General features: G+C 39.3%; 2 protein-coding genes across 8 annotated transcripts in view; both read left to right on the forward strand.

The window, feature by feature from the left end:
• Window positions 1-811: 811 nt before the first annotated feature.
• On the forward strand, window positions 812-1,503 carry LOC103468625 (lipopolysaccharide-induced tumor necrosis factor-alpha factor homolog; the record flags this gene model as incomplete). The annotated part of the gene is made up of 2 exons (XM_008415838.1): window positions 812-1,065; window positions 1,180-1,503. Coding segments are annotated over 2 exons (360 nt in total), but the record flags the coding sequence as incomplete, so codon positions are not given.
• Window positions 1,504-3,552: 2,049 nt separating this feature from the next.
• Window positions 3,553-23,857, forward strand: part of spag9a (sperm associated antigen 9a) — a 24,507-nt gene continuing 4,202 nt past the window's right edge. Inside the window, exons 1-29 of one of the 7 annotated variants that reach the window (XM_008415771.2) lie at window positions 3,553-4,039; window positions 7,482-7,602; window positions 10,290-10,360; window positions 10,445-10,533; window positions 10,639-10,789; window positions 13,057-13,146; window positions 13,837-13,972; window positions 14,709-14,802; window positions 14,885-15,006; window positions 16,118-16,129; window positions 16,597-16,611; window positions 16,860-16,917; window positions 17,012-17,164; window positions 18,059-18,110; window positions 18,201-18,331; window positions 18,415-18,471; window positions 19,336-19,500; window positions 19,577-19,706; window positions 20,393-20,482; window positions 20,609-20,725; window positions 20,809-20,986; window positions 21,075-21,290; window positions 21,551-21,761; window positions 21,887-22,003; window positions 22,227-22,307; window positions 22,786-22,853; window positions 23,002-23,150; window positions 23,233-23,404; window positions 23,567-23,680. In XM_008415771.2, coding sequence (XP_008413993.1) covers window positions 3,740-4,039; window positions 7,482-7,602; window positions 10,290-10,360; window positions 10,445-10,533; window positions 10,639-10,789; window positions 13,057-13,146; window positions 13,837-13,972; window positions 14,709-14,802; window positions 14,885-15,006; window positions 16,118-16,129; window positions 16,597-16,611; window positions 16,860-16,917; window positions 17,012-17,164; window positions 18,059-18,110; window positions 18,201-18,331; window positions 18,415-18,471; window positions 19,336-19,500; window positions 19,577-19,706; window positions 20,393-20,482; window positions 20,609-20,725; window positions 20,809-20,986; window positions 21,075-21,290; window positions 21,551-21,761; window positions 21,887-22,003; window positions 22,227-22,307; window positions 22,786-22,853; window positions 23,002-23,150; window positions 23,233-23,404; window positions 23,567-23,680 — 3,460 coding nt within the window. In that variant the 5' untranslated portion in view covers window positions 3,553-3,739. The remainder of the gene's footprint in view (window positions 4,040-7,481; window positions 7,603-10,289; window positions 10,361-10,444; window positions 10,534-10,638; window positions 10,790-13,056; window positions 13,147-13,836; window positions 13,973-14,708; window positions 14,803-14,884; window positions 15,007-16,117; window positions 16,130-16,596; window positions 16,612-16,859; window positions 16,918-17,011; window positions 17,165-18,058; window positions 18,111-18,200; window positions 18,332-18,414; window positions 18,472-19,335; window positions 19,501-19,576; window positions 19,707-20,392; window positions 20,483-20,608; window positions 20,726-20,808; window positions 20,987-21,074; window positions 21,291-21,550; window positions 21,762-21,886; window positions 22,004-22,226; window positions 22,308-22,785; window positions 22,854-23,001; window positions 23,151-23,232; window positions 23,405-23,566; window positions 23,681-23,857) is intronic. The other 6 variants (XM_008415773.2, XM_008415772.2, XM_008415775.2 and 3 more) reach the window with 6 other exon arrangements.

The following is a 23,857-nucleotide window of genomic DNA, read 5'->3' on the forward strand; positions in this document are numbered from 1 at the left end:
TGGAACTGTTTTAATATAAATTCCCACACGAAGGTTTACTCATTGAGGTTGCCGTTTTCCACATACATCCACTAGGGGTCAGGATTTCTCCTTATAATGAAAGTCACTGAGAACGAAAACTTGATATTGACAAATGTTTGACAAATAGCACCACAAAGGTGCTGTTCTTAAAGTATCCCTCATCACATTCCTGATGTGACAAAGTGGTTTTTTAACATACTGGAAAAATACCCATAACCATATGATATTTTCTTGCTTTCTTATGTTGCAGCCTTGAAATTTATGGTATTTGTTGTGACAGACCAGCACATGGTATGACATGATTGTTAAAGGAGAAGAATGACTTATCGGGAAAAAAAATCTGCAGATTGTAGACTGTATTTTTATGGAGTCCCAGTTACTGTGACCAATGGATTGTGGTAAATATAAGATATTTATGTGWAGCTTCAYCTTCGCTAAATATACAACCACAGCTATAGATTAAAGCCTCCGCATATGTTAGAATGGCCCAGTCAAAGTCAAGACATAAAGTTTATCACAAGAATCTGTGGAAACATTTGAAAATAGCTGTYACAGAAGCTCCCGGTCCAGTCTGACTGAGTCTGAGCTAATTTGAACAGAAGAATGGGCATAAAATWAATTCCCTGGAATTTAAGGTGTTGAAGAGACATTTGTTGATAGACTTTATTCAAACTACACACAGTTTGCACATGTGAAGCAAATGCTACCATACACAATTTGTCTATTTTTATAAATTATTCATTTGAAATCTTTTTAAAACCTAGTATTCTACTTCGAATAAAAATCTATCTCTGACTGCTACTGTACATATAACAAAATCCGTCAAATTCTTGAATTTTTTCTGAAAGAATATTTAAGAGTATATATTTTTTTATTTCATTGTGTTTTGTGTCTTTCAGTGTCTCACGTGGTAGTTGCTCCAACACTAGGAGACGTCCCTGGTCAGACTTTGTGTCCTCACTGTCAGCAAACTGTGATCACCCAGACAGAGTACATGCCAGGACTGTTGGCCTGGGCTATTTGTGGAGGAATGACCCTCCTGGGGTAAAAACCTTCTCATTATTCAGTATCTTGGAACTTACATTTCTTTTAAAAAATAAATACAAATAACCACATTTGCCTAGAATCTGACAGAATTTCTCATTTTTCCACATACAGTTGCTGGCTATGCTGTTGTATCCCGTTCTGCCTCGACTCCTGTAAAGATGTGGAGCATCGTTGTCCAAACTGCCAACAGCTCCTCTACATATACAAACGGATGTGAAATCACAAAAAGAAAAAAAAGAAAAGAAAAAATCACTGCAATTCTCTTCCTTTACTTTATAAATAATAATAATAACAATATATATATGTAAAGTTCAAAGAGATACAAAATGCACTGGGATATGTATATGTGATGAGGTATTTTAAAAGAAGTTAGGATCACGCAATCAATGGAAATGATGCTTTTAATTCTTCAATAAAAAGAATTGTTTTCTTTCAGTTTGGCTGTCACATATTTTGTTCAGGATATTAGTGTYGCATTTTGTTATATGCCTCACACARATTTTCTGAAGTTAAAACACAGGAMAATTTATTATTATTATTTTTTTAAGTTATYTAGTAATTCCAAGAACAAAGATATGACTGTCCTATTTTTTGTACTTGAACACAGACATAGTTTTGATACCTGTTCATTAAGGTGGTTGAAAAAAAGTTAAATTATTAATTTAATAATATAATATAATATAATATAATATAATGAAATGAATGTCACCATTATAAAAAGTATAAAACTAACCGTTTTATGCTGTGTTTCTTTTAAAAACAGCACTTCAAAAACAATGCCATGCTGGCAGTCAAACATAGTGGTGGTAGTATGATGGGATGGGTCTGCCTTCCAGCTAAAAGACCTGCATAATTTGCTGCATTGTGTTATAACCATAAATTTTGCTCTTTACCAAAAAAATCCTGATGGAGACTACCAGATCTGAATGGAATAAGAACATACAATGAACAGGGAGAAGTAAAGCTTAAGCTCAGTTATGTACTCTGACTGAACAACGATCAAAAACACAAAGCAGGGTTACTTCAAGCTTTTGGAATCAGTCTCCCAAAGTGAGAACCGGTCTGTTAAATAATTGGCATACCAGACAAAACTCAGGCAGTCAGTGCCAGCAAACCAAGGCTACTGATCTTCCTGTGCTTCTAATCTGTTTTTATTTATGCTCTGCATTAGACAGAGGTAAACTGCAGCACAAGAAAGATGATTTATCAGAGTTGTTCTTTAAAACTGTTGTTTTTTTGCACAAACTGAACAATTTTTATATTACCGCATTATACTTATACATTTCTTACAATCTTCTTTCCACTATTTTTCATAACTAGGATATTTTTTCTGTACTGCATATTTGACCATAATGCAGTCTCTCTTATTTTTGTTGATAGTGGTATGTATCTGTGCGTTCGCCTGGAACTGCTGATGACACACAAAGGGACAATGAAGAATAATTTTATATTATCCTATTCTGARAGATGAAATATCTATTGTTCAACATGCCATGTCATCTAATCTGGTGAGTAATAATACAGCATAGCAGTTACAGATTTCTGTTTTGGTTGTATTAGAATCTTCTTTACGTTTATAATCTATGAGCAAAAAGTAAAAATAAATAAAAAAGAAATAATAATAATAATATTTTTTAATTTTTTACAATAAGTATTGACGAGGTATGAGCACAGCAGTTTGTCACTGCAAATGGTCTACGTTTGTAGCATGATGTGACGTCATCACGTGATCCAGTCATCGACTCAGCTGTTGGACGGTGGGTTCAAAGACAGTTGGATATGTTGTAATTCAGACCTCCGAACGTGAACACACAATCTCAAATTAGGTATGTCATCTCTATGATTACAACCATATTGCACAAATTAAAAAAGAAAAAGAAATCACCCGATCCAAAAAGAAAATAAATACATGAAAAAGATAAAGTTATACATATTTTTTTTGGTATAAACGACTTTTAGAAAATCGTTTATACCGACTTATAAAGGACTGATGGGGATTTGTATTTGTGCTTTTCGGCAAATGAAAAACAAATTTGTGTCTGAACATTAAACGTTGTGGTGTTCATCTAAGGATGAATTGGAAGCCCAAACTTTCGGAGAGCACTTGAAGGCAGCACGAGACGAGCTTGGAATAAATAGGAAGATATCCACGTAGCTTATATATCCGTACGCCGTTACAAATGTGTCCGTTTATTTAACGAAAACGTATTTTAATTTAGGGGATATATGCGTTCATAGTGGCGGGGTAACGCGGACAAAACCCCACACCGGCCGGTCCTTTTTGCTGTAAGGAAAAAGGACTAAAAATGGAGCTGGAAGACGGAGTTGTGTACCAGGACGACCCGGGGACATCTGCGATGATGTCGGAGCGGGTCTCGGGCCTGGCCAGCTCCATCTACCGCGAGTTCGAGAGGCTCATCGGCAAGTACGACGAGGACGTGGTGAAGGAGCTGATGCCGCTGGTGGTGGCGGTGCTGNCACGAGACGAGCTTGGAATAAATAGGAAGATATCCACGTAGCTTATATATCCGTACGCCGTTACAAATGTGTCCGTTTATTTAACGAAAACGTATTTTAATTTAGGGGATATATGCGTTCATAGTGGCGGGGTAACGCGGACAAAACCCCACACCGGCCGGTCCTTTTTGCTGTAAGGAAAAAAGGACTAAAAATGGAGCTGGAAGACGGAGTTGTGTACCAGGACGACCCGGGGACATCTGCGATGATGTCGGAGCGGGTCTCGGGCCTGGCCAGCTCCATCTACCGCGAGTTCGAGAGGCTCATCGGCAAGTACGACGAGGACGTGGTGAAGGAGCTGATGCCGCTGGTGGTGGCGGTGCTGGAGAACCTGGACTCGGTGTTCGCGGAAAACCAGGAGCACGAAGTGGAGCTGGAGCTGCTGAAGGAGGACAACGAGCAGCTCATCACCCAGTACGAGCGGGAGAAAGCGCTGAGGAAACATGCGGAGGAGGTGGGCTGAAAGGGAGAGGGGGGGGGGACGAAACAAACAAACAAAAAACAACATGCTGTTGTGTTTTTGGAGGTTAGCGAGAGCCGCCTGAGGTGCATTCTCCTCCCAGCATCCCTGAGTGGTGAATCCACGTGGCGTGGCAGCATCCACAGAGCTCACCGAGGATGTAAACAAGACTAACAGCAGACCCAGTAGTTATAGTCGACGTGTTTTCTGGTGAAGGAGTCAGTGCAATAACACGCTGGTCACTATGTAGTACACCAGCACATCCAAAAAAAAAAGCAGCGTAGGCTCAGTCTCCTGTCAGATACACCTGTAATATTTGAGCTTGGTCATTGCATCAGATAGTGAAGTCACGTCTGAGTCCTGTGGGAACCACAATGAAGGAGCAGGTGACGTGACTCAGCGATTTGGGCCCCTCACTCTCCTTTATTTGTGCATGTCTAAATGCCTGAAACAGATAGGCATAAACAACATGCAGCTAGCTGTTGATATAAATTTGCCTTAACCWTYRGCACTTATATTAGGTAGATTTTTAARTGKTTAAAAAACAAAAGGAAGGCATTTATTGCTAGTATAATTAGCACAAAGCTGAAGTACTTTCAGCTGGAGTAAGAATAAAATGAGAGTATCTGTGTAGTTTTTCACTTTTGAGCATTATGTATGTGTAAGTTCGGCTTTCAAGATGATGAAAGTAAGTACAATGAAACCTTTATTGTTTATGTATTCTTAAATAAAAATAAATAAGAATTCAGAATGTAAAATATAAGACTGAATTGTAAACAATAACTGGCTACACTTCAGTCATAAGTGGAACACCATAGAAAAAATTGCAGTTTTAATTAATGTACTAAAAGATGCACAAATTTGGTAAATRACTGGTTTATTAAGTATATGTATAATTTAAAAGTTTCTGTTTGAGTTTTACCTATTTACATATTCACATCATCTACACAATTAAGYGTGAGTAGTTTGGGTGCTTCTGCACAAAGTCYGACTYTGCACACAAATACATGCTGCACAGGCAGCTTAACAGCCAATGTGTGGCTGCTAACTTGGAAAACATGGCAGAGAGACAACTTGTCTAACTTCAGAGTGAATTCGGGATCAAAATCTTAGAAACGTTGCCAGTCGATATGCTAATTCTCCCTAAAATTAGTAATATGAAATATAGAGGTGTAGAAAAGTTTTAAAATGCTAAAACACAATGCAAATGTTCACACGTTTTTGCCTGCTTCCATTTCATCTTTTTCTAACATCAGTTCACACTGATATATGAATAAATATGCATTTATTTTATCTGAGTAGTTCTATTTTCAAGAATTATGGAAAAAAAGTAGTCATGAAAAGGTTCTGAAAACGTTACGTTTTATAACTTGTCAACTCTTACATGACATGAGAGATTGCGACTGCCGGTCAAACCAAAACAACTGTAAACATCYTATTATTTATTAGCKTCGTACAACCACACATATTACAACAAACTACGAGGAGAATACAGGGGATCACTTTATATGGCAGGCTGTCAAAGCAGGTACAAAACTCCTGTTGAAGGCAACTCAAGAAAACAAAAGTCGGTTACAAAATGACCAAAACAAAGAAGGTATGGAGCTGCAGTAGAGGCAGTTAACTGTGGTTCAGCTTTAACCTGCTAACAAAGTGTTATTTCAGATGATCAATTGATGATTATTGTTATGTTTTTATTGGTTAGGTCAGTTACAAACATCCTCCCAGCCTCACGCTTTCCTTTCTCCAGCAGCTATATTTTTATTGTTTTTATTGTACTACTACATTATTAAGAGCTGATGAAGCTTGAAATCGATGATCTCTGCTTGTGGTTTTTGAGTTTAGCAGTAAAATGCTGCTTCTTCAACTGCTTGTTCCACAAAGTGTGATGCTTTGAGCTTCCATCATGCAAATCTCTAGTTTATAATCTCTGTCTTTTCTCTTCCATCATGCTAATTTAAAAGCTTTAGTAGAAACATCACAGATAAACAATYACATTCCTTTTTTAGGGATTTGGAAAGCTCATTGAAGGCTGCTGTAATGAAGCCTATATGTAAAAAAAAGTGAAGTAGCCTATGCATTTTAAAAGGTCAAGCTTCTTTTACAGCACATTTGCATGGTAAACGTGCGTTTTCTTCATCTGTTTTAAATATTATAATTCCCAACTTGTGCTCGTGTTTGTTTGTGGTGTCTGCACTGCACAGTGTTGTATAAACGTCGATGTGATGCCAGTCGGAGCGTCTGCCACAGTTTGTGTCTTTGGCCCACGGCTCTGCCACAGTGGGGAAGCTGTCCCAGAATGCAACACACGCTAGCTAACAGAAGCAGGGAGACAGGAGACACAAATACACACAGACAGTAAATTCAGTCCAAACACAAATGGTTTAAAATCATAAAAAAGATGTTTGTTAGATTATTAATGGCAATKTTTTATCTCTTAATATCTCTATGGAAGAGTTAATGGGACACATCCAGCMTCCTGGTTACTTCCAGGTCATGTCATCCTTTGTCAAATTAGAAACATATTCCAGCCTCCATTTTCTTTTTCTATTTCTATTGTCTTACTGTTTTGGTTTTAAGCRTCAGCAGACAACAGCCCAAGTGCACTAGAAGAAGGATGCTGCTTCCAGATGAATCTAATTTTATTTATTTATTTTTAGTGAAGTGAGAAAGTAAGCTTCCACAAACTGGCCTTTACAGCAGGATTAGCTCTTTTCTGACGCTATTCTCTTTTTATTAAAAGACGCAGAGATAAAATTAAATGATGGAAATTAATTACTAGATAAAAGTAATTGGTTTTGTGTACGTTCAGGGATCTATCCAGGAGAACGAATAATGCATCCCAGTTCGTAACTTTGCCATTGAATCAGCAGTAAGATTATGGATTTGATTTTCCTTCCAAGTTAGSTTTAGTAACTCTTTAAGACCAGAGTGTTGCTTTTATTGATAATACAGCCTTTTTACTTTAGATATGTAATAAAAACATTTATTTTTAAAGCAATTGACATTTAATGAAGGTATTGTTTTAACTCTGCATTCATTCTAAGTGCAAGGCCGTTTCGGTATTTGTTCTTCAAAGCAAAGGAAGAGCTGTGTGCCAACAGGAAGCAGGAGAGCGTCATCAGGGTCTTGGCTTACTTGGCTGGACAGGAAGTGGACGTATGCAGACACCACATATTTTCCCATCGGGGAGTCCGCCCAGAGGAGACCATAAAAAACTGAAACATATTATCTATAATTCAGACATTTCTAAATCATTTAGCATAAAACAGTTAATGGTTCCTTATAATCCCGATGATCCTGTGTAACGGTGGCGTTGCTACTGAAAAGCAAAACAAAACAAAACCTTTACGCKAGATAAGATTTGATGACTTTGAAATGAATTCCAGTTTGTCTGACTGAGCCTTCTGCGTTTGTCTGTGTTTGTTTCAAGTAGAAGTTCATTGAATTTGAAGACACTCATGAGCAGGAGAAGAAGGATCTGCAGAACCATGTGGACCGGATGGAGTCTCATTCACGGCAACTGGAACTCAAAATCAAGAACTATGCAGACCAGAGTAAGCACACACAGATATAAACACTGACTTTCATGGCGGGGGTGGGCGATATGGACACAGAATTTTATCACAAGATTTTGTGGTACTATTGTGTTAGCTATAAAGATTATGATTAGAAAAAAAAACTATATATTACATATATTATAGGTAACTGTATGRCTGTGTGGCACATAAACAAATACTGGGTTTGAAAAATCTTCATTCTGCATTTAATGATATTTTTGAAATTACTAATATTTATTTATGCTTCAAAATAAAAAAAAGTGGACAAAATAGCAAAAATTACATTTCTGGACATACTTTCATTTTTTTCTCTTATTTAACATTARTAACTGAAATTTATCATGACAATAATGAATCAAAATTCTTATCATGATAATAAATTATTCACAATAATTGATAAACRATATGATAAATGCCCATCCCTAGCTCATGGTAGTTTGATAAAATGCATTCACTTTCACTACTAAATGCCTGAACACTGATCATAAAACCTAAATGTACCTGTCACCTAATTATAATTCCTAAAAGAACAAACTATAACTCTCACACATCCAGTTTAATCCRCTAGTTTATAGTTCATTGTCTCTACATAATCTGGGTTTATGTGAGTGTGGAACGGGAAAACACAGAATGAGAAATYGTCAATTTCAAGAATTAAAAACTGCAAATCTGCCATAAATTGCAATTAATGTTTTCACTTTTATGTTGAGTCTGAAATTGTGTGGAACTTAACACTAAAAATATGTTGAAAACCTAAAAGTCGCTCCATGTAAATTTGGTCAGGACTGCCTRCATTAGGATATAAAGCCAAAATACCTCATACATACTTTTTTCAGATCCGTCTTTGTGCTGGGAAATAGTAATGAGATTATGGGATTTGTGTCATTTTCTATAATACTGCTGTGCATTACCACTCATCTCACTGGATTAAGTGACTGAGGAGAATTTGGCTAATACTTTCTGTCTTGGTGGAAAAATGTGGATTTGCAGACGGAGTTGTGCACAAAGCAGCAGAGCTGGTTGAAGTGAGTCATTCACTCAGAACTTGGAAAAGGATAGATGCTCATTTATTCCCCCACATCCTTGTATTCATGTTTCTCTTTGACTCACTGAGCGCTAAGAGACATGTGGCCCTTTCAGTGAACAYGCAGTTTGATCGGTCAGGAGTTAGAGCTAAATCACCACCACTGCCTGTGGTAAATCATTCATCCATTCCTGCATGTTGAAGTGCTTGATCTGATTGCTTTTAGAGTCATAGTCCACAGCTACTGTGCAGTCGATAAGGTAATAGTCAGTGGAGGATTAAACACAGTCTCAATGTGCCAGAGAACTGCCCAGACTCATTGCAGTGGTCTTATTGACTCATTGCAGTGGTCTTATTGTTAAGACCACTGCAATGAGTCTGCAATCTGTGACCTTTAGCTCCTTAGCAACGATCTCTTGAGCAGGATGAATGTTCTCATGCCAAGCAGTTTTTTTTAGATGGGCGACACTATAGCATGTTCCTAATATTCCTAAGCACAGTTATCTTTTGCCCAATGACCGCTGGAGATTGGCACCGCAAGCAGAAGCAAATGTYAGTAATCAGATTTTTCTTTTTATTTGCATGCAAAAAATGTTTTTWTTGTTCTTAAGCCGGACTAAACAGCATGGCTACTAGGTGCTATAGTCAAAGCTATAGATGGTCAAATGGAAAGTACAATGTAGCAACATCAGAACTTTTTTTTTTTNGACTCATTGCAGTGGTCTTATTGTTAAGACCACTGCAATGAGTCTGCAATCTGTGACCTTTAGCTCCTTAGCAACGATCTCTTGAGCAGGATGAATGTTCTCATGCCAAGCAGTTTTTTTTAGATGGGCGACACTATAGCATGTTCCTAATATTCCTAAGCACAGTTATCTTTTGCCCAATGACCGCTGGAGATTGGCACCGCAAGCAGAAGCAAATGTYAGTAATCAGATTTTTCTTTTTATTTGCATGCAAAAAATGTTTTTWTTGTTCTTAAGCCGGACTAAACAGCATGGCTACTAGGTGCTATAGTCAAAGCTATAGATGGTCAAATGGAAAGTACAATGTAGCAACATCAGAACTTTTTTTTTTTTACATTAATTTGTCATATTCTCACTCAGGAAGTTTCGCAACCCATCTCTGGTCACTTCCATATTCGTTTCTTGAGATTTGATGAGTCAAACCAGCTAAATAAAATCCCTCCGTTTGTGTCAAAATCCACACTCGAGTGAGACATCATCTGGCAACATGGTTACAGCTGGAGCAGCTGTAATGGATAGTACTCATGCTTTCCTCTGTAAATCTGTCTGCAGCAGCAGCAGCAGCTCACAGCACGGTTTAGTCTAAAGCTGCTTCACTAACAAGGGATTATGTATTTTTGCCATTTTGTGCGTCGACCCAACACCGAAATGCTGTTCATTGATATTATTCCCTCTGCTTCCTGAAAGGTTACCCTGGATGAGTGAAAAGTATTTATAAACTTGAATTTATAACATAGGGTATTACACATTTAAGTCAACAATCGTGTACAGGCTTTAAAAATCATTAAAATGTCTTTTTGTGTTGGTTTGTCCTTTCACATATTTTGGTATTCCATGTATTTCTGGCATCTCTCCTTGCTTTACATGTTTAAAAATGTCCATATGAARCTAAAAAATGTTTCCGTCTTATTCAGTCAGCAGGTTAGAAGAGCGAGAGCTGGAACTGAAGAAGGAATACAACTCTCTGCATCAGCGGCACTCCGAGGTACAGWGAAAGAAAGAGGAGAGAAGGGAATATTATAAAGTAAATCACCAATATTCTCTGAGTATTTTGCCTTTACTTCTGCAGATGATCCATAATTACATGGAGCAYGTGGAGAGGATCAAACTGCAGCAGATAAATGAAACATCAGAGTCGACGRCTGCTGGCCGGGTCAGGTGAGACGAAGGATAGGAACTTGTTCACATTTAATCAGTCTCATTTCTTTTGTCTGGGGACTTGCTACTTGTGATCTCAAACCATTGTTTGAAACGTCCCTTTAGGAGAGAGCGGCCTCTTTCTTTAGGGATTTTCCCCTCGTCTGGCGGAGCGTCTGTGATAATCCCAGATTCCCACACCAGAGTGGAGACGCCAGGCACAGAGGGCTGGAGGTTTACCGACTCAGCTCAGCTGTGCTCCAACACTAGTCTGAAGGTGGGTGTCTTAGCCGSTCATCCCTGGATTATTTTRGTGAGATTCTKCCATCAGAGAGTAGTTTCACGTCTTGTCCAGCTACATCAGGCTTCYGATACACAAAGACATTTGGAAAAGRCTTTATGTCATATGCAAGAACCTTTGTCTTYACATGTCAGGTTCTGAGCTCCGTGGCGTCTCAAAMTAGTCCATTGGTTGTCATTCTGAAGTAAAAACATTATGAAAAACAAGCTGACATCTTCTCACATTAAAACATAAGTATACAAAATTGATTCATTTAACCACATGTATAGCCTGTTCCAGGTTTTTCTACTGAAGCATTTTGACCTGTTAGCTTGGGCTCAGATCCACTAAAAAAATAAGRGTGTCTTTGATTGGGGTTGTGTGTGTGTTTTAGTTGGTCTCTGACAAGGCCACCTCTGTTATCAAACTCTCCTTTAACCACTGATGAATATTCAAGCTGCCTCTCCCTTAGTGGCCAGTGGAGATAATTAAATGTGTCACTTAAATGTTTACTGTTATTACCTTTTTYACTACAGTTGGATTCTACTAATAATTTACAGTTCTGTGAAAAAGTGCTTTGTCCCCTTTACAGATGTGTTGCCGTTATTTTCTTGTCGCATTTAAAGGGCAGTATTATGTCAAGTCAACTTTTTAGAGCTTTACATCAGGTTTTGATGTTATTCATTATCAAAAACACACCTGGAGTGTTTCCTTGATTCTTTCATACATGTTTGAGAAATCTTTGAATCTCCCATGGCAACCATTCAGCTGTACAAAACGGTTGGAAGGACCGACCGTCCAAGTTTCCAAGTTTCCGAGCTTTCGCTTTGCTGACTTCCCAAACACACAGTTTGGATAGTTTCTTCCCTTAATAAATGAAACTTTAATGTAAATTCAGAATTCTGTAATTACTTAGTAATAGTTGTCTGATTATAAAATTTGTTTGATGATTCAAAATATTCCAGTTTGACAAAGAAGCAAACTGGAGTCTGAAATAGCTGAGCAGATTGTTTTCCACAACATTGTGTGTTGCAAGTTTTTAATTGATGTATATCTAGAAACTGGGATTCTTTTCTTTTTTGTTTCGATAACACAGTAATATTAGAACACATTTTTCCTCAGCATGTTAGAGTGTGTGGCAGTTCGAACCGGGAGCGTGGCAGCAATATTTCATCACTCCCCAGTTTTCTTTTATTGTTGTTGTTGTTGTTAAAAATGGGACATTAGCGCTGCAGAGCAAAGCATGATGGGAGCGATGCCGATGCATGGTCCATATCCAGTCACATAGAGAAAGCTGCAATCCGATTGGCTGTTATATAATCGCAGGAGATCTATTGTAAAAGCTTGGGACTTTTTTTAACATGAGGAGCTTTTTTTTTATGAACAATGGCTTTTTTGTTTTAACAGCAAGGTCATATTTATTTATATATCAGATTTTTCCTGCAACCTAAAGATAGATTTAATTGCATGCATRTAGCTGCATGTTAGTCATTGTCTTATTTTGATAAAACCATTTCATTGCATCTAAAAATTTTATATTTATAGTATTTATTTTTTTAAATAGTTCTTTTGCAGCAATTAAATGTCTCTCCTTAATGTTAATTGTAATTCAGTAAGTGATTGACTGAAGTGCTAACTTACTAACAGCACTATCTTTGCCTGTGAAGCTTTGATGCAAAGCAGTGATTTTCTCCAGAGGTAATCATAGTTGACAAATGGAGAATGGTTTCAAGCACTATTTCCTTTAAAAGCAAGCATCCTGCAGCTGTTCTGTCCTCATTAACACTTTCCTGTGAGCTAACAATTAGGTCATTGAAAAGAAGCCAGCAGGTCACTCCAAGGCAGAGCTATAACACAGTTCAAATGAGATTTTAGTCAATTAAAGCTGCAAAATATATCAAATTTAATCTCTCAGTACATATGATAGTGCAATTACGACTTTATGATTGTATTTGAGGTTCTCTGCATTTATACTGTTAATGTTAAGGATTTTCTGACATGGATTAAGACACTGAAAGCTTAGAGAGTGTTGAGGACATGAGAAGACAGGATGAGAAAAAATGTGAAATGTTGGTATCATCTCAAAACACTCAGTCTCCCCTGAGCCAAACAGTGAGAACTACTAATAGTTTTCCACATAGGCTCACAGGCTTTCCATTCACTTCACCGTCACGCACACTTTTCAGTGTCTGCATTTCTGCTGAACTGCTTCTGCACATGCGAGCTTCATTCTTACTCTCCCCCCTTACCCCTCCTCCTGCAAGCAGTTGGACTTTGTCGACCCCCAAAAGGAAAGGGAGGGTAAGAGTGCRCAGGACCCTGCTTGGGGAAAATCACTGGCAGACGACTGCAAGGTAGTTGGACGAGTGTCTRTGCCGGCCGGCCGGCACAATGGCTGCCGACGCCACAGTTCGTTGTTTGCATGCGTGTCTGCTGTAGTTTCATCTTTTTCCAAAGAGTTGCATCACTTAGAGAGTCTCACCTCACAAGACCCCCTGTGCTGTGCAGCGCCACATGCAACCATGCCTCTKTCTGAAGGCMAAGCCAACGTGCACAAATGGGAACTGCTTAATTATTTATGTGTTAACGCCAATAACAGCCTGGTTGCATCTGGCCTCTTTTTATTTCAGTTAAAAAGGCGTGAGTTTTGAATTTTGGCTGCTTTATGCTTGTGCTTCATTCGWGTTCATTAACCATCATGCCACTGTACAGTAACAAACCTTTACAGCTTGCTCTCTGCCTCCTAACTCTGTAGTTTTGTACCAGGTTTTTTCTGAAGCAGCTTTTAGTTTATGATCCTTCGTGGATTAGTGTYGTGTAGATTCATTCTGCTGTGTAAATCCCTTCTATGTAGCTGTTTGTGGATGTTGTGCTAAGCCCTCCATAGTCTGTAGTGGTATGTCGACTTTGTATTTTATCTGTTTGTTCTGTATGTCTTGTGACCTGAATCTGTCTTTTCACTTTATAATATTTGGCTTAATTTGCCATTTCATTTAGATCCTTTAACATTTTCTCTTTCTAACTAATTGCCCATTCCRTAAAAGGATGAACTGTCAAACATCACCGGGTCCAAACTGGCAACACCRATGTCGACCACGCTCGCAGACATAGAGAGAGAAGATGGGGACAGTAAGAGTACAGAGGTGCAGGTTGCACCAGGAACCAGATCCATATCAGTCGGTACGTCCTTACATCCAGTGCCTCTTCCAGTTGTTTAACTTCAAAGTATTTTATTCGGATTTGATCTGATTTGCCAACGAGATGGGGAACCAAAACTACATCCGATGCAAACTGATGCATGTTTTTTACATGCAAAACTTTGAGGAAGGTGGTTTGAGYTTCAATTCTGCTAATTAATATTCTGTAGAAGCACCTTTTGTTGCAATTACAGGTGAGTGTGGTAAAGCGAGTCTTTCCCAGAAAGTCTCTGCACATCTTTGACAAACATTTTCTCCACTCTTCTTAAAATCTAGCTCAATGTGATCTCACTCACACTGAATGGAGATCTTATGTTTGCAGTTAGATTTAGGTTTGGGTTTTGACTGGGCCATTGTAACATATGAATACACTTTAATCTTCAATTGCTGCTGTGTTTGGAAACTGTGGGTTTAGTTTTATACAGATAGACTGTAGAAACATCATATTAAATTGGACTCAGCTCTCTTTTAAGGTTTTATTTGCAAAAAATTTGTTGAACATTATATACTGTAYATTCAGATAAAAATACATGCTGCTTTTCTAGGTAGTTGACCTTTATTCTACTTTAGGTTTTCTCGTTCATGTACAATGACACACATATTCACACTTGATATATGAAAATATTTTTCTTTACTCCCACCTATAAACTTTTTAGTGGTCAACACGACATCTTGTTCTCTTGCTTCTCTTAGTTGTGTTTGCTCTCTTTCTTGTGTAGGTTTGCCTGACAATGAGGAAAACTCAGAGGTGCAGGACATAATTGAGTCCACACCAGAGCTGGACATGGATCTGATTGYATACAAACCCTGCAGGTAGAGCAACAGGCGCTCGGGTTTGCATCAAGATTTCTCTGTGCTCTAAAACAGCGTTTTCTCATTACGKCTACTCTCCCAGCACTCCCACGAAAGGTATCGAAAACCTGGCGTTTGACCGAAACACAGACTCCCTGTTTGAGGAGCTGTCGTCTGCTGGCACGGGGCTCATAGGGGACGTGGATGAAGGGGCCGACCTGCTGGGTGAGWTCAAACTACGTTTGAACAGAAACCATTCCTGGAGGATATTCCAACTGATTTGTGTGGAAAAAGCTGCTATGAGATGCTTGGTTTTGAAAGTGATTGCTTTTTATCCTGTAATATTTACAACATTTGTCTAATGAAGCTTCATTTTCAGTTTTTGGATGCTATGTTAAACACTACAGCATGGTCAAAGAAAGAACGGAAACAGCATTCACGTTTTGTGTGTTTTCTGAGTCGTCAAGATAAAATGTTTCACACTGTTCTGTTTTTTTGTCTTTCGCACATTTTAAGAAGGAAAGGTGAACTGTGGGTCCTGGATTTTTACTCTTTACCATCACAATGAGTGACTTTGATCTATCTTTACCTTTGCCATGTAGTTCATAACAGTTGTATAACTTGGCACTAACATTATTTTATTGCTATTGTTAACTTGTTTAACTTTACTGCCAGCTGCAGAGAAACTATTTATACCTTGAATCTTTTGTCACTTTACAACCACAAACTTCTGTGTTTCTTTTTCTTTGTTCTAGACCAAATGAAAGTAGTGACAAACTGTGAAATGGAGGGGAAATGAAAAAGAAAAGTTCACATTTTTAATTAAAATTAACATSTGAAAAGTGTGGCCTGTACGCGTTCAGTCCAATCTACTCTGATATCTAGGATTAATCTAGTTATGGAACTGGGTCTGCCTGCTTATAATTCAGTCTATAATTATCATCAGTCCATCCTGGATTTTGTGATTGTTTTTGTTATTTTTTGCAATCAAATTCACTGATWTTGTGGAGTCAAAATGACGCATTTGTTTGTGTTGGTCTGTGACAAGAAATAACAATATATACAAATATTGGTTTCCACGTTTTGTGACAAAACGAGGCATAAATATTTTTGAAAATTACTATAAATCCTAGTTGTCCTAACTGGTATGTTATAAAATAAACCACCAGTAGCAGCATAATGTAGTTAATAGAGACCAGTTCCACCTGCTCCACACTTCTGTTTCCTACTGTGTGCTCTGGTCCAGCTGTTATATACTCTCCCAGCCCTGTATCCATGGTAACATCACTTCTCTCTCTCCTGTATCCCATTCTCTGGCTTTTATCCATAATCCCAGTGGAGTACTCTGGTGTGTATAATCTCAACCTTTTCCTCTCATTTACAGTTTTCTGTCATGCCCCCTTGACTTCTCCTCTTTAGTCACCCTCTTTCATATGCACCATTGTTATACCTCAAACCTTCATTTTCATTATGTTAGTAAAACACGGTTTATTCTTCGGCTTTGTTTTTTTTTTTACAAGGTTTCCTGCATGAACGATGGAGTTGAATCCTTTCTTKTCTCAGCGGTAGCCATATATTTTTAGCCTCGTGTTTTTATTCCTGACTTCTGATGCTTTAATAATCAAATGTGCCCAGTCTGAGAGATTTGGCAGCAGCTCTTCCTTTATGGCTCGTGGGGTCTGCTGCTACAGATTTAGCTCTGGCTCCTTCATCATTTTGGTCATTTCACTGTCTCATGCTTTTCTCCATTTCTCTATCTCTCTCTTTCTCTCTTCCTTACTCTTCTGCCTGACTCGGATTGCATGGTTTTCTCAGACCTTAGTTTGATTGGTAAGACCTCACCTGCTCTATCCATTTCTCCCCGGTCAGTCATGTGACCTGTGCTGTTCTGCTGTGCGTCATTGTTGTTTTGTGAATGTAGTAGGTATCCCAGTAGAGGTTTTCTGTGTTTGTTAATATTAGATTACATTTTGTAGTTGTAGTGCTACAATATTARAACTTTAGATTYGTGTTAATTTTTTAAAGCAGATTTAATGTCTCCTGAAACATGAGCGTTGCTCTCTCTCTCTTCTGTTCAGGAATGGGTCGCGAAGTTGAGAATCTAATCCAGGAAAATTCACAGCTGCTTGAGACAAAGTCAGTATGCMAAAGCAAAAAAACACAAGAGTGTTTGAATTTACTTAAGTTTACCTGTGCAATAACTCCATTTTGACTGTCTTTTTTTCCCCAGGAATGCTCTGAATGTGGTTAATAAAGACTTGATCCTGAAAGTGGATGAGTTGACCTGTGAGAAAGAGGTGCTGCAGGGAGAGATGGAGGCTTTGGTGCTGGCAAAAAACAAGATGGAGGAGAAAAACAGAGAGTTGGAGGATGAACTGAAAAAGTAAGATGTAACGCGTTGGTTACTTATTTAACTCCCAGATCTGTTATGTCTCCAATTAATATATTCAGGAACTTTGAACTGTAGCTCAGCTCCATATTCCTACATTTCTGCCAAGCTTTGAAGTATGGGGTAAGTTTATCAAATATTGTTGTCTAACAATTATTTGACCCCTTAAGGACAGAGGAAATAATTCCCAGACATCAGTTGATGTTGTAATATGAAAATAAACATAAAGATGAATTGGTCATGTCATTACAAAGTCATGACGCAGCAGAACACTGTGAATTTCACCCCTGGATCTCAGTAAAACTAGACATGAAGGACATAAAAAATGACTSATATGCTTCAAAAATATAGCAGGACTTAATGTACCAACCTCCTCTTCCCCTTGCTTTTCTCACTTTTACACAAACATCACATGTTATTCTGTGCTAGCATACGAGGTAACAATGTGACAGGAAAGCCACAGTTGCGCAAAAACTTTAGAGACTTGACTCTACTTTGCTTTAGAATCTGACCAATGTCAACCGAAYGTTGGTCTCTCGTCTCATCTTGCTCTGCTGCTGCAGATGAAGGGATTTTTTTTGTCTCAGCTGATTTAGGCWGAATAAATTCTACAATTGGACCAACAGATTTGCTTCAATTTCTTTGTTGTTATTGTACGTTAAAGAAATGATGTTTCTCTGCTGGTGCACTGAAAAACATGACAGATTTTATTAAACCAAAAAAATACGTGAAGGAAATATGAGGATAGCATATCACCCATGAAGACCTATGAAGACTATGCATTAGTCTTTCTTGTGATTTAGATATTAGCCTATGACAACAGTGCTAGTTTTTGATCGTAGCTCTTTAGAACTACAAACTAATAAACAGCTAATTGATCTTTTCCAGAGTGCGACAGGAGATAGAGGAAGTGAAGCAGAAAAGCAAAGATGAAGAAGATGTGAGTATCTTTTACTTTCATCTACACTATRGATGTTTCTTGCTTTTGTCCTGTAACTAAAGACTGTATTTCTGTGTTGCCTTGCCACAGAGTGAGGTACCAACAGCTCAGAGGAAGCGCTTCACCAGGGTGGAGATGGCCAGAGTGTTGATGGAGAGGAATCAGTACAAGGAGCGGCTGATGGAGCTCCAGGAAGCTGTGAGGTGGACGGAGATGATCAGGTCACTAAAATAACTGCATGTGCYTTCAACTGYGYGTCTGTAGACGTCAGCCAACACGWCAGTCATAATGTCTTCTCCTGCAGGGCTTCAAGAGAAAATCCGGCTCTCTCRGAAAAAAAGAAATCGAGCATCTGGCAGTTGTGAGTCCTTCTAAACGTCCTCYATGACATACTTTCCTCACGACTTTACTCAGAAAACCAAGTTTTTCTTCAAGCTAACTTTTCTTTAAACCCATAAATCTGCTCTTTTCTTTTCTGGATTTGGTTTTGAATGGGCAGCATTAGGTAAAGAGGATTTGACCTTGTTGAACCTTGTTAAACTTCCCTCTACTGGCAAAGAACTGTTCCTGAGTTTTAAATGTATCTTTATCCAAAGCCATTGCACTGATTGGTTGCTGATGGTACTAACTTCTTAGAGAAGACTCTCCTTGTGTTCCTGGATCTTTCTTGTCTCCTGCCTGCTTTGTGCCTTTTGATGTTTTTTCTATTCTGTCTGCTCACAGGAAGCTGCAGGTAGACCACATATGCAAATGCTTCTAGCTTAAAACTCCATAATAAGAACATTTCTGTTCTATATATAGATCTTTTTAAAGAGATCATTTGATGTATTATTTAGTATGAAGAGGAGTAGTTCAGTAAGGACCCAAACGTCTTCAGCAGATATGTTGGATGCTTTATTTTACTTAATTAGAGTTAGAATCAGAATGCGACTTAATGCACAGTCAGTTACATCTGATGTGTTTAAATTAGATTTTTTTTAAACAGTCAATCATCCAAATTTGGAAATCATCATTATTTGGTCGTTTTGTTGTTAGCTGGACTGTATAAAGATATCATAGAAAGTGTTACACTAAAACTCCTAGCATGCTTCCTTGTTTGTCGTGGTACAGCAAATGTTGGTGCTCCTTTACTGTCTGGTCGGTGACCCCCCTGCCTTGCTCTTCCCCTGCACTCCTTGTTTGCTTTGTGTCCCTCTCGGCTTTCTGTMACCTCACCCCCCTGCAGCTTCAGCAGACTGTTTAGCTCCTCCTCCAGCTCCTCGGCCATGAAGACCGTCGAGGATCCGTCCAAATTAAAGTACAACTCCCCAGGGAGCCTGGTGAAGAGGAGCAGCACCTTCTCACAGTTCCCCACTGAGAAGTCCAAGATATTCGACTTCATRAATGAAGGGTGAGTGGCGAAACGACACGGAGCGCGTGAATACAGCACGCCTGTTGGCTAACGACGTTTCTCTACGTTTACGTAGAACGGAGCAGTGCAGCTCACCCTCGCACAAGGAGAAGAAGAAAGCCCAGTACCGACAGGTTAAGGCCCACATGCAGAAAGAGGACGGTCGGGTCACGGTGCACGGATGGAGCCTGCCGAGCAAACACAAGGTGAGAAATGTTTCATTTTTTAAACAGATTTGTGACGTTATAATCGCAATGCGCACTACTGAGATTTTATTTTAGGGTGTTTTAGTAAGCAAAATATCAAGAAGAAAACGGATATGTAGTTTAACTTTTTTTTGTTTCAGATGTAAATCTGAAAAGTGTGGTGTGGATCTGTACTTAGCTCCTCTGGGTTAATACTTTGCACAATCGCTCAAATTAAGTCAGATTGGATGAATCTGTGAACATCGCTTTTTTTAAAGTTTTCCACAGATTCCCAGTTGGATATAGAATACCATATTAGTAAAAATCTGAAAAAATAATAATTATCTACCTTGTGCTGCTGTATCAAACTTAAAGGTCCTAGTAAAATAGGTGAAAAATTGTGGGTGTAAAATGATAAAATGTGAAACAGTTCAAGTATGAATCCTGTTCAAGGCAGTGATTGCACAAGTAAGACTGATTGTCATCCATTTTGTTGCATATCACTTTTTTGTATCTTTTTAAAAATTTTTCATCTCGTTGCCTTAATTTTTGATCCATGTTCTGAATTTTAACATTAGCTTCTTGTGCTGATTATCAGAGGAGGCATATTTTATATGCTTTCTTATTTATTTATTTTTGCCTAATTGCTATTCCACGATTCTTACTCACATACGTTTGGTTTCTTCTACCTGGTTTTGTTTCTCCAGGTTGCAAATGGAGGGCAGATGGAAAACAAAATGAACTTACCGGTCCCAGTCTACCTGCGACCTTTGGACCAGAAAGATGCTTCTATGAAGGTAAACAAGTGAAGAGCTTTGAAAACACACAAATTAAAGCAGCAAATTTTAAGACTTTTCGTGTGTAATTTTATTTTATTTTTTTTCTTGAAAATGTATTTTTAACTAAGTTTCTCTGTTCGCCAGCTGTGGTGCGCTGCAGGGCTCAACCTGTCTGGGGGTCGGATTGTTTCCTGCTTAGAGGCGTCGAAGCAGATAAAGGGTTCCCAGAGCAGCCTGGACCAGCTGGAGCAAGAGAACAAGGTGAGGAGTTCATAGAAGTTTTCAAAGTGATGTTTAAAAGGGAGACGAGTGTCGGTTTATCTTTATTTGATTGCGTTGGAAAGCAGGAGAAAGGGGAGAAGGAGCTGATCGTCCAGGACGAGATGTCCAGTCGTGTGTGGGTGTGCATGAGCACCAGTTCCTCCACTAAAGTCATGGTAGTGGATGCCACCCAGCCCACTGAGCTGCTTGACAGCTTCTACGCCTGCAACACCCATGTGGTCTGCATCGCTAGCGTACCGGGTAGGCGAAAGGCTCACACTTCCTATTCAGTTTGACTTGGCACATGTTTTAAATAGTTTATAAAAATAATCTTGTGTGTTGCTTTCAGGTGTGTTGGATTCAGATTACCCTGCGGGGGAGGAGGTCCCCCAGGACCCAGAGGCCAGTCAAGGGGACGGGGTGTCGCTGGCCGGGAGCGTGGCCAGTGTGGGCTCAACGGGCAGCGATGGGACGGCGGCAGCTGATGGCGTCACTGCCGTTCCTCAGACGGCGAGCTCAGGTGTCAATGAGCAGCCAGCAGAGTACAGCGCCACTTCAGGCTCAGGTAGCTGTAAATTAAAGGGACATGAACGTAACGTACCGAAATACAGTCATGAAAAAGAAAAAAACGACTTTTAAAACACTTAGTTTCAGTGGATGTGACATCTTTAGATTCAGTATAATTTATTTTGATCGCTTCCAACAATGTGCTGTGACATAATAGCGTCGCTATTTCAACACTTGTGTCGTATAAATCTCTTGACATCAGTTTTTGAGTTTGAAATACTAACATTTCAACAATCATTTAACTGTCTCTTCCCTCAGTTGAATTGTCCAGAGAGACAAGTCCAACAGAGGACGGGGTCCCGACTGCCGAAGAGGCAACAGAAGCGACGGAGGCCAACGCCGGTGTTGGTGAGGAAGGAGAGGAGGATCAGGGAGCAGATCCAAACCAGCCGGGGATTTACACGGAACACGTGTTTACGGACCCTCTGGGGGTGGGGCCCGCTGACTCCTGTCCTGCTGAAGAACAGAGGTGAGAATGATCAGCTCTGAAAAGGATGGGACTTGAGACAGAGGGTACAGCAATGGGATTTACTCTGATAGCATTTATTGGAAAATTATTATGTCTGAGACACTTGCTGATTTCTTTCCCTTCAGGGGTTCTGGGCAGGACGGAGAGCCTTCCCTGCCAGAAGTCATGGAAACGTCCGATAGTGAAGTCGTGAGAATGAGCAGCGCTCTTCCAACCATGTGGCTGGGAGCTCAGAACGGATGGTGAGCACGGAGCCTACACCAGAGGGCGCTGTTTGTTTAGCTGATATGAAAGGGCAGTGCCTCCAATGAGAAAGCTTATTGAAAGGAAGTTATGACACCTTCATAATAAATGCAGATTTGTTTACTGATCTGATGATTTGAATTATTTATGACCTAAATTATTTGTTTTTATTTCAAAAGCCACTACTAAAGTCTTACATTCATCTCTCTGTTCCCCCTGAAGCCTGTATGTCCACTCGTCTGTGGCACGATGGAGAAAGTGTCTTCATGCCATCAAGCTCAAAGACTCCATCCTCGGCATTGTGTAAGTACACATACAGAACCACCCACAGTTATTGGCACCTATGGTGTACCAATCAATCAGTTTATTCACTCAATGCTTCTTCTTACAACACTTGCTATGCACGAGTAAAAAAGGAGCAGGAAGAAGAAAAACATTTTATGAAATTACTCTTTCACTGAACTTGTGTAATCTCCTACTAGCATATTTAAAAAAAACAATATTTAATATCGCTAATTTATTAAACGCTGAACAATCTCAACATTAAAAAAGTATTTTTTTTCCCTTTGTGAAACCACTGATGTGACACTCACCAGCAGCCCAGATTTTTTTCCTTCTTTGAAATGTGATCAAGTTATGGTGAAACTTTTGCTTTTAGTAAATATTGGTACTGTAGTTAAATATGAACTTTTTTTTAAGGCTTTATTCCAGAAGTGCCAAAATTGTGGCGAATACACCAACATACAAGAGGTCTCTAAATTATATGATTTCCTTTTTGCAGGCATGTTAAAGGGAGGGTCCTGGTGGCTTTGGCTGACGGGACATTAGCAATTTTCCACAGAGGAACCAGTAAGTGTGTGACATGCAGCGTCTGAAGAGTTAGCATTAGTTTTATCTTTGGATCATGTTGAATTTATTTCTTTTGCAATTTTCTTTGCTAAAACTTCAAATTCTCATGATGACTATTCTGGTTTTTTTACTCCATTTTTGTTTCCAGACGGTCAGTGGGATCTGACCAACTACCACCTGCTGGATTTGGGGCGGCCGCATCACTCTATCCGCTGCATGACGGTAGTCCATGACAAGGTGTGGTGCGGCTACAGAAATAAGATCTACGTCATTCAGCCCAAAGCCATGCGGATAGAGGTAGCCCAGTTCTATGAACCCTGTTAGCAAGAGGTATGTAATGCTTGACAATCATCATTGGTCTTTTTTTTTTTAATTTCAGAAATCTTTTGACGCTCATCCTCGAAAAGAGAGTCAGGTGCGCCAACTGGCCTGGGTTGGAGACGGCATCTGGGTGTCCATCCGCCTGGATTCAACGCTGCGCTTGTTTCACGCCCACACCTACCAGCACCTGCAAGATGTGGACATCGAGCCTTACGTCAGCAAAATGCTGGGTATGAATGTTGTTTACGACCCAGATTCGTTACATAAAACCATATAAAAGTTATCTGAGATCTTGTTTATCGCTCAAGAACACGATTATTAGTTTCACCACCCGCATGTTTCTAGAAAGTCCTGAACTCGTTTCTCTCTGCTTCTTCTCACTTCCATTCCAGGTACCGGTAAACTGGGCTTCTCTTTTGTGAGAATCACGGCTCTGGTGGTTTCCTGCAACCGACTGTGGGTGGGAACAGGAAATGGAGTCATCATCTCCATCCCGTTATCTGAAGGTACCACAAGCAATCATAACAACATCACCCAAAGATGTAGAGCGTTGAATTAGAGCAAAAATATTTGCATCCAGCACCAAAATTGGCTCACTTTGCCGAATTGCTAAGCTAACCCTAAAATGTTTACCGTATTTTCCGCACTATAAGGCTCACCTAAAAACCTTCAATTTCCTCAAA

Source organism: Poecilia reticulata, linkage group LG8, assembly GCF_000633615.1.
Source record: "Poecilia reticulata strain Guanapo linkage group LG8, Guppy_female_1.0+MT, whole genome shotgun sequence".
Lineage (NCBI taxonomy): Eukaryota > Metazoa > Chordata > Actinopteri > Cyprinodontiformes > Poeciliidae > Poecilia > Poecilia reticulata.